Raw genomic sequence first — 13569 nt, forward strand, 5'->3', positions numbered from 1 at the left:
CTATATGATGTGGTCAATGCACAGAGTGCTTTGTAAATCATTTTGAGCATTGTTTCTAACCATATATATTTTCCACTGCCATTGCAATGAAATTATAGTTCTTTTTCACACTTCCTCTTTCCAGTAAGCAGCAACCTATACTTGTACTAGGAAAGAGTAATAAAAGTTTTATTTTTAATCAGATGTTCTTTGGGAAACTCTTTAATGTGTAAAATGAAGCAGGCGTTACCAATTTCCGATGACAATGTAGTTCTTATCCATATGCAATTTGGGAAGTAACTGGATAGCCTGCCTTTATTCTGTTGGGCAAGCTACTACAGTACAGTACAGTACTACAGATCAAGTTAGAGAATAGATGGCTAGCCAAAAGCACATCGCACAAAGCTCCTTCGATTTGCAGCAACGGATGAACATCCAGACATTTCTCTCAAATGCCTCATACTCCCAATGCGGGTTTTCAACTGCGTTTGTCTTTCATGCCTTGCGTTGCCTTAAGGGGATTATCAGGCCTGAGGAAAGGGTGTGTGTGTGCAGCCAGTACATTGTTCTGGGGCCCATAGAACTCAAAGGAGCCCATGAAGGGGATTAAATTTTTTTTTTTTAGAAAACCAAATTTTTAGAAAGAAAAACAATTTTGAATATATACTTCAAACTCTATACTTTTGTGTGTATAGCAGAACCACCTTGCAGCCTTGTTTGACATCTTCTTTATTAATCTGAAACTCAGTGAACAGTTATTTATGTAATTTATTGAATTTTAATTTCATTACTTATTTAAGTTTGCAAGTTTTGTTTCATTTCGTTTATGAATATATATTATATTTCATTTCAGTTTATGGTTATGAAATGTCATCTCAAAAATCTGGAGCTCAAAAACGCTGAACATTGTAAATGTACAATTATATTATTGATTTATGTGTCCACGTGTAATGAGGGGCCCCATTATAATCTTGTTCCAGCACTTAATAATCCTCTTGGCGGCCGTGGGGATTATCGCTTTTTGCTTTTATCCGAGACCGGCTGCTGTTGCTGCTATTGCTGCATTTCTGTATCGTTTTCCTACAGACAAACAGCTTCCACTTCTTCCGGGAAGGAGTGATGGTGCGGAAAAGGACGGGGTGGAGGGGTTGGGACCCGGTTAACAAGAACCCGGAAGATCAATTCCTCTCTCTGTCTTTCTGTCAGTTCAGACATTGACTCCGAGCCCGAGGAGGCGGCGACAGGGCGTTTCTTTCTCCGTCGACCTGGAAATGACGCTCAGCCGCGATCGCTGCTGCTAGAAAGACGGGCTGGAGAGTAAACAAGCCCCAGCTGATCCGTCTCGCCGTCTCCATCTTTGAAGGGCCGTCGCACTGCGAGGAGCAAGATGGGGGCGGTTCTGGGCTTGTGTTCCTTGTCCAGCTGGGTAAGGAAGTGTTGGGTTATACCCCCCACTTTTCCCCTCCGTCCTCTCTTTCCCGGGGTCGGTAGATCTCGGGGCGCGGGCTCTCTGGAGGCGCAGGCGCGCTGCGGGGCTGGGTTCTCTCTGCCCCTCTCCCCCCTTCACTCTCGGGCACCCTCCCTTCTTTGTTAAAATAAAACAAGCTCTTTTGGCGTTTCTTCGTTATTGGGTTCTCTCGTTTTGGGGGCATTCCATCTCTTGTCAAGTTAGAACTTAATAGCGTTCTTCATGCCTGGCTAATGTCATAATAAAAGTCTAGTAATGGAAAAGGTGGGCGCAGTCCGCTTCTTCCGCCTCTGCGGTACCTTGGCATTCCTTTCTGCCGGGCTTTGTTGTGAACGAGATACGCTGTGGGTTTTATTTGTTCCTGCTTGCCCGTCCGCCCGAAATACCGATTATTATTATTTTTTACTTTTCTGATGGTGTGGCTAGAGTGAGGGGAGAAAAATCCTAAAAGACCTTTAAAAACGCTTTAAAAATCCAGTGTACAAATTTACTGATCGGTTGAAATCGTTCCTGACAGATGTACGCAATTCGCACATCCTAGTATGATATTTTTAAGAAAATGCTGTAGTCAGGATCTTCAAGCTGCTTCCATTTTCTGTGCCATTCCCATATCCTTTAGAAGCCATATAAAAGCAGTTACATTTTCCTCTTTTAATCGACTCTCATCAGAATGCAAAGAACAAGGAGTAAAAATCACTATAATCCTTGACTTCCTTAGGTCTTTCCATCACAAGAATCCTCTTATCCCTACGCTTCACTAAAGAGAAATTGTTAGATTTTCCAGCCACTAATTTATTTCTTACTGCATGCCTTTGTACTGTATGCATTTGTCTGGTTATACACACAAAAATGTATATTGATTTTATTCACAAAAATAAATAAAAATCCAACAGTTTCTTGGAAGGGGAACTGAACAAGAAATTATGTCAGAGCCAAGGTGGCGCAGTGGTTAAATGCAGCACTGCAGGCTACTGCTAGATCAGCAGGTCAGCGGTTCAAATCTCACCGGCTCAGGGTTGACTCAGCCTTCCATCCTTCCGAGGTGGGTAAAATGAGGACCCAGATTGTTGGGGGCAATATGCTGACTCTCTGTAAACCGCTTAGAGAGGCCTGAAAGGCCTATGAAGCGGTATATAAGTCTACTGCTATTGCTATTGCTATTCCCTTGGAAGATCTGAAGCTTGAAGGCTGGGAGGTGGGACAAAGCCTGTGTTCCTGCAGAGAACAGATTACACACTGGCTCTATAGGGAGCAGCAAAGGAGTTTGTACTGCTTTGAAGATATCACAGTTAAGCGATGGAATAAATCATTGCAGCACTTTGGCTCAAAGAGATCTAGAATTGTTTTTGAATTGATGTAGAGACTATGTATGGAAAGGCTTGCGGTCTGTTAAAAGTTGAATTATTATTTTTTTGGTCCCAAATATAGTTTGGCAACATACTCTATTGTCAGATGTGATAGGATTATTGTAGGCAGGCCTTCTCTTTAGAAAAAGGGGGAAAAAAGGACTTGCCTGTTCTCAGGATAATCTCTGGCCATTTCCTACTCTTTGTTGATTAACATTTGGATGTCAGATGTGGAATGACTCTTTAGTGGACATCCAGCTCAATCCCAACTCTGTAGTAGTTTAAATATCCCATCATGATCACACCCTAATACTGTATGTGCACGAAGGTTGGGATGAGAAGTTAAATCAATAACTTTTGATAAAGACTAAGTATAGAGCCATCCATTTATATCTTAAAGTTAAATATAGACAATTTGTGGTATTGAGGGAAGGAACATAACCTAGGACAGTAATTGTTTGCCTAAACTGTGTTATAATATATTCTTGTTTTCTGAAGTTAACATAAAAGGATAAGATTGGGAAATTTAATAGAATGTTCCTTCAGTTTTTGTTCACATCTGGAAAATTGCTTGTGTTAGAATGAGGGCTTTTCTTAGACAGAAAATTCTCTCAAATATGTTTACTATAGACATAGTATCTAGTTGTATTCAAATATTGAAGTACAGGTAGTCCTCGATTTACGACCACTATTGAGCGCAAAATGTATGTTGCTAAGCAAAACATTTATTAAGTGAATGTTACCCCATTTTATGACCTTTCTTTCTGCAGTTGTTAAGAGAAACACTGCAGTTAAATTAGTAATATGGTTGTTAAGTGAATTTGGTTTCCCCTTTGACTTTGCTTGTTAAAAGGCCCACAAAAGTGATCACATGATCCTGGGACATTGCAAGCATCAAAAATATGAGTCAGTTGTCAAGCATTTGAATTTTTATCATGTCACCATGGGGATACTGAAGTGATTGTAAGTGTGAAAAATGATCATAAGTCACTTTTTTCAATGCCGTTGTAACTTTGAACGGTCACTAAATGATCTGTTGTAACTTGAGGACTACCGGTAATAGTTTCATGGAGTAAAAGATAGAAAACAGGCTATACCTGGCATGCAAACAGGATTATTTGAGTTGAATTAGATTTAAGTCAAAATAAACATTACCAAGGCTTCCTAAGGATTTCCCTCCAAAGACTCTTTTCAACATGTAAAATTTGTAAATCCGATTATTTTTTTCAAACCCAGCATAAAATATACATATCATTAATATTTATTTTACAATCCACTCTGAGCAATCTATAATTTCCATGTTGAAGCAATCCAACATTCACCGCATGAAAATGGTACTTGCTCTCTAGTTGAGATTCTGCTTTTTGTTGACTCTGGTGGGTACTCTTAGTGAGGAGAACTTTTAAGAGCTTTTTGTGAGTACTCCCTTCCCTGTGAATTGGCAGGCATAGAAACACATAAGAACTAATATTGCAACATCAACTCTGCTGTTTCTTGCTTGTGACTTAATGCTCAAAGAGCCCAATAAACACCTGCTCAAATTTCATATTTCTAGTACATAAACATAGTTCTTCTAGGAACAAACTGAAATATCTTAGGATAACTGCACAATAAGGTGCCTATCAGATATATTGGATCACAACTCCCATTACTCTCAGTTACCATATTGTGAAGCACATCCAGATAGTTGTAGATGGGAAAGACTGATTTAAGATCGCTGGTCACAAATTATAGTTAATTATTTTCAAATATTGTGAAATCAGCAAGTCTTCTTCCTTTTTTCTTTTATCAGATACCATGTTTGTGTGGTAGTGCCCCCTGCCTGTTGTGTGGATGTTGTCCCAGTGGAAATAACTCCACTATAACAAGATTGATATATGCATTCTTCTTGCTTCTTGGAGTCAGTGTTGCCTGTGTGATGTTAATGCCAGGAATGGAAGAACAACTGAAAAAGGTCAGTTCATTACTGAAACAAGTCTGCTAAAATTATTTTGGTATAAACCCTGGTGTCTTGGGTCTATTTCTTGTGAAGAATTCTTGCTCTAAGTAGTATGATATATTATTGATCAAACCTGAGCCATATCTTTAGTAGTATAATAAAGGCCATAATGCTTATGTTATGTTTAGGAGAAGAAAGCTTACGTTTAGAGTGATAAGGAGAAGCTCAAGCTAAACAGGAAATCTTAAAATGGGAAAGAGGTAGTATCACAGCCCTGCTGAAGAAAGCACTCAATTCCTGGAAATGTTGTGATTTTCAAAGCCTGATTGCAAATGTGTGCTTATACATGGCTTTAGAAAACAGAACAGTTATTTATTTGATGTGCAGTTTTAATATTATAAAATTTGTGGAATGAATCTATTCATGTTGGAAGATCTCCAGTTTCTTTAGAGGAAACAGAAAACAGTCATTGAGACTTTCTTATTACAAAGCAGACATTTCACATTTTCTGTGAATTCATTTTAATACTTTTTATGCTTCTTCATTACAGATACCTGGGTTCTGTGATGGCCAGGTGAATTGTGATGTTCTGGTAGGGTATAAAGCAGTGTATCGTGTATGCTTTGGTTTGGCCATGTTCTTCCTCTTGTTTTCCCTGTTGATGATCAAGGTAAAGAGCAGCAGTGATCCAAGGGCATCAGTCCACAATGGGTAAGAAAGAAATAATTACTTGTCTAATTTGTACTCTCTCTGTTTCACTTGGTACTTTCCAAGTACTGTACATTCCAGAATCATGGTGATTGGAAATTTTGAGAATTGCAATCCCAACACAAATGGATTGTATGATGTTGGACAGAACTGCCATGTCATAACTTGACACATATAGTCACAGATTTAAAACAATTAGAGATTATAACATGTTCCTACAATAATGATCCAACATAAATGTGGTAGAAGCAAAACACTTCCAATAGTGTTAATCGTTTTGCTCTATAAATTCAGTGAATAAAATGGTCAGGTGAAATTACTTAATAATATTATTGCTCTGTAATTGATTAATTTTTAAAATCTGTCTAAAAAACTAGAACTCAACAATTATGTAATTTTCAAAATACAGAAAACCTATGTTTTCACTTACTGAATTATGGTTATGTATTATGACTGCACGAATGCATGGATCATTAAGTGTTTCTGTAAATTTAAACTTCTTGAGACAAAGGAAAGGAATTGCTATCAGTCTATACCAGGATAAGTAATTTTCTAGGCCAGGCAGCTCCCTAGAACCTAAAGAAAAAAAAAGATGAGGGGAGTGCATGAGAAATAGCAATGGGAATCATTCAATCCCCAATTTCAAAATCTTTGAAAACAGACCAAAATTATAACATTTAAATTTGCTAGTACAATTCTCAGATTAAAGGAACAAAGTAAAAAATGGATATAACAGAAAAGAACCTTCTCGTATGTCTTTCCCTGTCTCCCCGCAGCTGAAAAATAAACAAGTAATTTCAGTAGGCTATTGCTATGCTTTCTCTGATCTGTCGGAAGATGCATCTGCTATCCAAAAAGAATTGATTGTTTGCATGCATCTATTCATCTATCATGGGGACAGTAAAACCAAGTCACTTAATCTGAACTTGAATGGTAATTCTTGTATTTTCACAGCACTGAATGCTTGTTTCCAATAACCAGCCAAATCTTTAGTGCTGGGCCTAGCTTAACTGTAGCATTCAATGTAGCTCCCTCTTTGTTGTATACATTGGATCAGTCACACTTTCTTTCAGTCTAACCCAAAACACAGAGTGGCTGGATGGCGGTTGCAGGAAAAATTGGAGGAGGGAAGGCAATGTATACCACTTTGATATGCTTTATAAAAGTCAGGATAAATCTAATAAAAGAGTAGATTTTACATTATATATCCTGTACCTTGTTGATGTAAGCATTTTCTCTAGGGCTATGATTGTTTAGATAAGTTTCTTTTATAGAAAACCCACAGTTGTGATTTTTCTTTACCACGACTCTGTAACTTTGAAACCATGGATACGACAGGGAATAGTATATAATGTCTTTTTATTTGGAAAATTCTGTTCTGGAGCTCAACTCCTTGGAGGAATACATTATAAAAGTTAGACTTTATCCACTATACTGCTGGCTACTGAATTTACATGTGGTTGGTTATAGTCTTATAGCATTTTCTACCCTGTATAAGTAATGTTGTTGCTGTTGTATCAAATATAATGGAATTGATAACCTAAATATTTCTTGGATATTATGCATTTAAAAATATTAAGTATTACTGTCACTTATATTGGATATGATGATTCTTTCAGATTCTGGTTTTTCAAGTTTATCACAGCAGTTGCAATTACTGTGGGAGCATTTTTTATTCCAGAAGGACCTTTTACAACTGGTAAGGTTACATCTTTAATCTTTTCTGCAAAAGTGTTTCCTGAGGCTTTCTTAGATATAGAAACCTTATTTAATCATTGTTCTATTCTGAACTGTTTTGTTGATGAATGAATGGACCATTTGGCTGAACCCTGTTTCTCATTCCTAATTAAGCTACTTAAAAACATGTCTAACTGTTTTTTTCCGGTATGTCTCCTACTATCTTGGTCTCTCTCTTAACCCTCTTCCTCCTGTTTCAGTTTGTGTTTTCCCTAAGGTCCATGAAGGGTATACTTAACTATTTCTTAGCTTCTTAAGTCTACAGACTTAAGGTACATTGATTGCTCTGAATTAGACAGTGATTGCTCTGAATTAGACAATAATAATGTTTTGATACTAAAAATAATCCTAATGTAAAATTAATATTCTTTATTATTATTTTTAGTATGGTTTTATGTAGGTATGGCCGGAGCCTTCTGCTTCATTCTTATTCAGCTGGTTTTACTTATTGATTTTGCCCACTCTTGGAATGAATCGTGGGTTGAGAAAATGGAGGAAGGAAATTCAAGATGCTGGTATGCAGGTATGGAACAGTTTGTTGTTAAATATGACAGGATTGGTTTCTTTGGTCTCAAAACTGAAATGTAAGATGCCATAATCTTAATTTTAGGAGTTATGAGCTCAATAAAGTGTGAGGGGTGCTATCTGAACTTGCTTGTTTTCTTGTAGACATTTCATTTCTCTAACCTAGTACAACCCTAATTTGGTAATTCACAACCTTAAGTAGGTAACATCATCAGTGCTAGTAAGGAGTGCTGTTTGCTGTCAGTTTATATTTTGTTATCTTGCCTGTGAGTTGGGATGGTTTAGAGATTCTTTGGTTGGACTGTTTACTGATGGCTCTTTGGCAGTTTCTTGATTGGGGTATTGCTTACTTGATTATTGGTCTTAGCTACAAATATTCTCCTTTATTGGTCAGAAAAGTGTGCTCTTGGTTTTCATATTATTGTTTTGGTTTGTTCCTTTGGGTCTGGACACATTCCTGCAGTTTTCTTGGCAAAATGTCAGAAGTGCTTTTCCCTTTTTCTGCTTCCTAGGGATGAAAGAGTTAACTGGCCCAAGGTCACCCAGCTAGATTTGTGCCTAAGTTAAACCAGAACTCATGGTCTCCTGGTTTCTAGCCTTGGCTCCCTACCCCAAGCTGACTCTACTTTCGTATCCCAGTTACCTGCAAAATAATAACATCCACCCATCACCAATCCAAAATAAGGATTTTGCATTTTTCACAAGCCTCATGATACCTGATACAGGAAAATGGTAGGAATGCATTTTAGCCCAAATAGTATAAGAGATTTCCTCCCACGTACCAGTTGTCATGTATGAATTTTCTCCTCCTGCAAATTTTACAAAAGGCCACATGCTGAATATATACATTACTAATCATGAAGATCAGATATCATTTTGCTAACCATTCCAGACTAGCATTCTTCAGCCTGGTGTCTTCTAAGCTGTATTATGCTTAAAATTCCCAATCATTATGGGAAAAATGTGAAGGCACCAGATTTTCTTGGGAATTCATCAGTTATAATAGTAGTGTAGTTTCGCTTTTCTTTTTAAAGCAGCCCAGTCATGAATTTTTTAGAGATGCTAATACAATCTGAATCCCCTTTTATGTTTTGTTTTAAACAGCATTGCTGTCTGCTACAGCCCTAAACTATCTCCTGTCTCTGGTGGCAGTTGTCTTATTTTATATCTACTATACACATCCAGATGGCTGTTCTGAAAATAAGGCCTTTATCAGTGTCAACATGATGCTGTGTATTGGAGCATCTGTAATGTCAATTTTACCCAAAATACAGGTATGGATTTAGTTTTTTTAAAAATACTTGGTGAATGTTTGATTTTTTTTAAAGCAATCTTTTCCCGAAGTCCTAATTGGTCTCTTTCTCTCTGTATATAGGAATCACAACCAAGATCTGGCTTGTTGCAATCATCTGTGATCACAGTTTATACAATGTACCTTACTTGGGCAGCAATGACCAATGAGCCAGGTAAGAAGACTAAACAATTTGGTAAACATATTCTCTATACAGTTTTGGAATAAAATGACTCTAGCAGGGGCTTTTTGTTTATTGCTTTTAAAGATACTTGAGGTATTATACATGTTTCTGAGAAGTTGGCTTTAGACAGATTTCATAATAGAGATTAATTTAATTTGTACTTCATAGCAATAGCACTTAATAGTGCTTTACAGTGCTTTCTCTGAGTGGTTTACAAATGTCAGCACATTGTTCCCAACAATTATTTTACCTCATTTTATCAACTAGGAAGGATGGAAGGCTGAGTTAACGTTGAGTTGGTCAGGATTGAATTCCTGGCTGTGGGCAGAATTAGCCTACAATATTGCATTCTAACCACTGCGCCACCACAGCTCATCATTCTCTTATTCTCCTCCTTTATATATAATGTAAATCTACATATTGTCCATCTTTAGAAGGAGGTTCAAAAGCATGACTCTATATTGTTTGTGCATTATTCATATGAAGAAGTATGACTGTTTTAAATACTGATTCAAATTGAATGAGAAATTTATATTGGATTAATAATTTAGAATGTCAATTTCTTATATTCAACTAGACAGACAGTGCAATCCAAGTTTGCTGAACATAATTGGATATAATACCACAAGCCCTCCAAGCAAGGGTCAGCTGGTACATTGGTGGGATGCCCAAGGAATTGTGGGGCTCATCCTGTTCTTACTGTGTGTTCTGTATTCAAGGTTAGTGGAACTTTAAGAAAACTCTTCCACAAAGCTAACTATTAAACTCTGCATTAGCTGAGTATTTAATAACTGCCCATTTTTCCATTTGCAGTATCCGAACATCTAATAACAGTCAAGTAAACAAACTTACTCTGACTAGTGATGAGACAACACTGATAGAAGATGGACTTCCTCGGAGTGAAGTCTCCCTAGATGATGGAGATGATTTACACCGTGCTGTTGACAATGAGAAAGATGGAGTTACTTACAGCTATTCTTTCTTTCACTTCATGCTTTTTCTTGCTTCCCTTTATATCATGATGACATTAACTAATTGGTACAGGTAAGTCGGTTTATGGAAAATTGCAGAAAGATAACATTTTTTGTGCCATACACATTTTATTTTACATATCCCCACTACTCTTGGTTTTGAAAGTGCTTTTCATTTATGAAGCTTGAAATGAGGCAGATCACATATTAGACTCCAGAATTATGCATGTAGAATAAGCAGAGAGATTGTTTTGTGCTTCCTATTCTAGCCTGTCCTCCATCCATTTCCTCTGCTGCCCAGCCTCACCCCAATCTCTCTCTCTGGAAAATCAGAGAACCTTGTGTAGTTTGGTTGTGGGGGATCAATAAAGTGGAAGTGGATTGACCCCTGACAAGAGATGGAGGGGAATATCTGTAACCTATGTAAATTCTGTTAAGAAAACTGATTTCCTTCTTTGCACAAGAGAATCTAAAAAACCTTTTCTGCATTTATTTTTTTCAGTCCTGACCCTGCCTCTGCACAAATGACCAGTAAATGGCCTTCTGTCTGGGTGAAGATTTCTTCCAGCTGGATTGGTATCATTCTGTATGTGTGGACTCTGTTGGCTCCACTTGTTCTAACGAATCGTGAATTTGACTAAGCTTAGTTCCCCCCCCCAAGGCTTTTATTTTTTAGTTGCTTATTTGATGCTAATGCTATTCTGTACTAAGAAATAATTGTAAATATGTGTTTGTGTACTTATTACTAGTATAGGTTATCCTGACTTTATTATGCATGGCCAATTTTAAATCAGGTTATCATTACCATGACTTTTCCTACTTGAGCTTGATTATGATTGCTGCTAGATTCAGGGCCAAACTAGAAATGTCAGCAGCAGTTCCACAGGTTTTATTCCACAAAATACAAGTGAGAAACAAAATAGGAAGATTGCTGCATTCCTCCAGCATATTGTTGTATATTCTGTTAGCAGTAGTTAAGGTGTTTGTGAAGCAACTTGCACTTATTTAGAGTAATTAAGGTGTAACGAGTTGCCAAAGTGCTACAGCAAGCACATGCAAAATCGAAGTATTTGACGTTACTTGCAAGAGGTAGAAGTTCAGCAAGTAGCAGCTGTAGTGTTTTAATTTTAAAAAAAATGTTTAAGAAGTGAGCTCACTTCCTTTTAAAAGCAAAATGGATGTGTGGGGATTCACCTGCTTACCATTTATTTCTCCTTTGGAACCTTTAGTTCTAGAACAGTTGTGATATTTGAATGTCTAAGAGGCAGAATGCAGGGGGAGGATCTAAGAGGTTTGTAGCAGAAGCATTTAATTTCCTCATCTTTGTGTTTGTTTTTAAAATGGGAATGCAGACTGATTCCACATGATTTATTTTTAAACATGGTGGGGGTAATAGTTTCATCTGTATTGGCAATTTTATGATCTATGAGGACTCTGCTAAGGGAGAAAATTAGGAGTAGAAAAGAAATAGAGGGATCAGAGCAGTTTAGTCACCTACAATATTGCTAGGATATTTAGTGCAGTCTTTGTCCTCTTGATTGAATGAATGAGGATTGGAAGTTAGTAATCAGTTTACATTTGTTATCTTAAAATAGCTGAAGGCATTTAAAGTTTAAAGGCATTAATTTGTTGGATTATCCTTGCCTTTCCTTTGAAACTGTTGTGCAGAGGGATTAACTTTACTTTTACAGGGAAAAGAACAAAGCAAGGATAACCAATAGATTGATTGCATTTATAATTCTGAAGCTATTTTCAGTGAAGTTATTCCTTTTAAACTTTCTGCACCAATAGCCATCCTATTTAGGACTTGATACAGTTGTCACACAAGCATCTAAGAAATTAATTTTTTGCTTCTTGCAGAGTGTTTCTCTGTAAAGTTTAATTTAATTACCACTTATTTTAAAAGAATCTATAATATTCATAGTTTTACTTAAAATGGATGGAAAAACTTGAATTTTCCAATCATGAAGTCGTTGCATTTTTGTACACATTGTCTTTGAAGTGGGCGCTGCATCAATTGTATTAGTCAACTGCATGTCACTGAAGTTATTTTTAAATCCACTGAGTTTAAAACACACTATATTTAAAGGTATTATTAGGCCGCTGGAAAGCAATTCAAACCACTAAGACTGTCAAGTTTTTCTTTGCTAGTAATGAACATAATATAGGAAATGCTGATAAAATATTAAAATAGGACAAAACAGGTAGGAACACTACTCTTTTTGGCTTAGTGATCATTAGATTGCAAGTAAATGAAACTCCTTTTAATAGCAGTTCCCTGGATGTATTGGCAGATATTATCCTGAAAAACATTTGCATTAAGAAGCTGAGCGTTTTACAGTGATGCCATGTTTTTTTTTGCATAGGACATTGAAGAACTTTTAAGTATTTTTATGTCACCTCTTGCTACTAGTCCCATTGGGTGCAGTGCAGGCAGTCTTTACAAGTGCAAAATTTTAGGGCTGTATACTTAGAAACTATTGGTCCTGCTTTGCAAAGTACTTTGAAATACTCAGCTTCTGTTTTTTGTTTGTTTGAAGTGTAAATACATTACCCATTGCTCCCAATGTCAGATTTCTCTAGTTCAGTTTCAACTGCAGGTATCTTCTCGAAATTCCTGAGCATTTGTAATTGTTTAAATTTATCCACTGTAATACACAGGCTGATGAAGTTCAACTTAAATGCAATTACTGCTTAGTCATTTTGAGTGTATATGCTGTAGCTATAAATAAAACATTCATACTGGCTATTTAAACTCGATACCGCTTTTAATGTGAACCTTTCGGATTACTTCAATGTAACTGTAAGCACCATGGTACAAAAGGCTCTTCCTGGGCTCTGCCAGATGGCACTCTCTCATAGTTGGGACCTGGATCATTTTGCTTCTGCTGGATCTCACAGGACAGATACACACTACTGGGGATAGATGCCCCCAAGCAATAGAAAGGCTTTAAAGGTATCCATCAGCACCTTGAATTTCACTAGAAGTATGTTGGATAGGATACTTTTAAATAATATAATACTCCATACTTACTTTTTATACTACAAAGTCTCGGAAATGAAAACTTAAGTGTGCATTATTAACATATATTTTAGTTTTTAAGTCACTTTGCAGGTGCAATGCTATAATAGCTCTATTCACAATCTTCCTAAACAGTTTAACAATGTAACTTGAACTTTTATTAAAAGGTGAAAATTCATTCTCATTGGAAAAAGGGGCATAAAAACTAAATTGCATTGATTGCTCCTTCTGTATAACAAGCACAACTGTCCTCACTGCGTACATAAGGAATTCACTGCAATCATAGTTTATTTAGTGGAGAGTGTGCCAAGTACCTCGCTACCGTGTTTTCCCCAAAATAAGACCTGGGTCTTATTTTGTGTCCCAAAATAAGCACTGGGGCTTATTTTGTGTCCCAAA

The 13569-nt window shown here is 36.9% G+C and overlaps 1 protein-coding gene across 1 annotated transcript; it reads left to right on the forward strand.

Moving 5' to 3' along the window:
* The first annotated feature begins 1246 nt into the window (after positions 1-1246).
* SERINC1 (serine incorporator 1) lies at positions 1247-12895 on the forward strand. The gene is made up of 10 exons (XM_014072505.2): positions 1247-1405; positions 4586-4747; positions 5283-5443; positions 7060-7139; positions 7563-7700; positions 8807-8976; positions 9078-9168; positions 9755-9896; positions 9991-10221; positions 10651-12895. Exons 1-10 carry the CDS (start codon positions 1367-1369, stop codon positions 10787-10789), a joined length of 1353 nt encoding a protein of 450 aa, XP_013927980.1. The 5' UTR covers positions 1247-1366; the 3' UTR covers positions 10790-12895.
* Positions 12896-13569: the final 674 nt, after the last annotated feature.

Source organism: Thamnophis sirtalis, unplaced genomic scaffold (assembly GCF_051295495.1).
Source record: "Thamnophis sirtalis isolate CommonGarterSnake01/CBP01778 unplaced genomic scaffold, rThaSir2_p1.2 scaffold_6, whole genome shotgun sequence".
Taxonomy (NCBI): domain Eukaryota; kingdom Metazoa; phylum Chordata; class Lepidosauria; order Squamata; family Natricidae; genus Thamnophis; species Thamnophis sirtalis.

Excerpts from the sequence above, each read along its gene's own strand:
- SERINC1 (XM_014072505.2), top strand. The coding sequence starts at position 1,367 with ATGGGGGCGGTTCTGGGCTTGTGTTCCTTGTCCAGCTGG. Across the intron at positions 4,748-5,282 it reads TGGAAGAACAACTGAAAAAG|ATACCTGGGTTCTGTGATGG; the intron begins GTCAGTTCATTA and ends TCTTCATTACAG. Across the intron at positions 7,140-7,562 it reads AGAAGGACCTTTTACAACTG|TATGGTTTTATGTAGGTATG; the intron begins GTAAGGTTACAT and ends TATTATTTTTAG.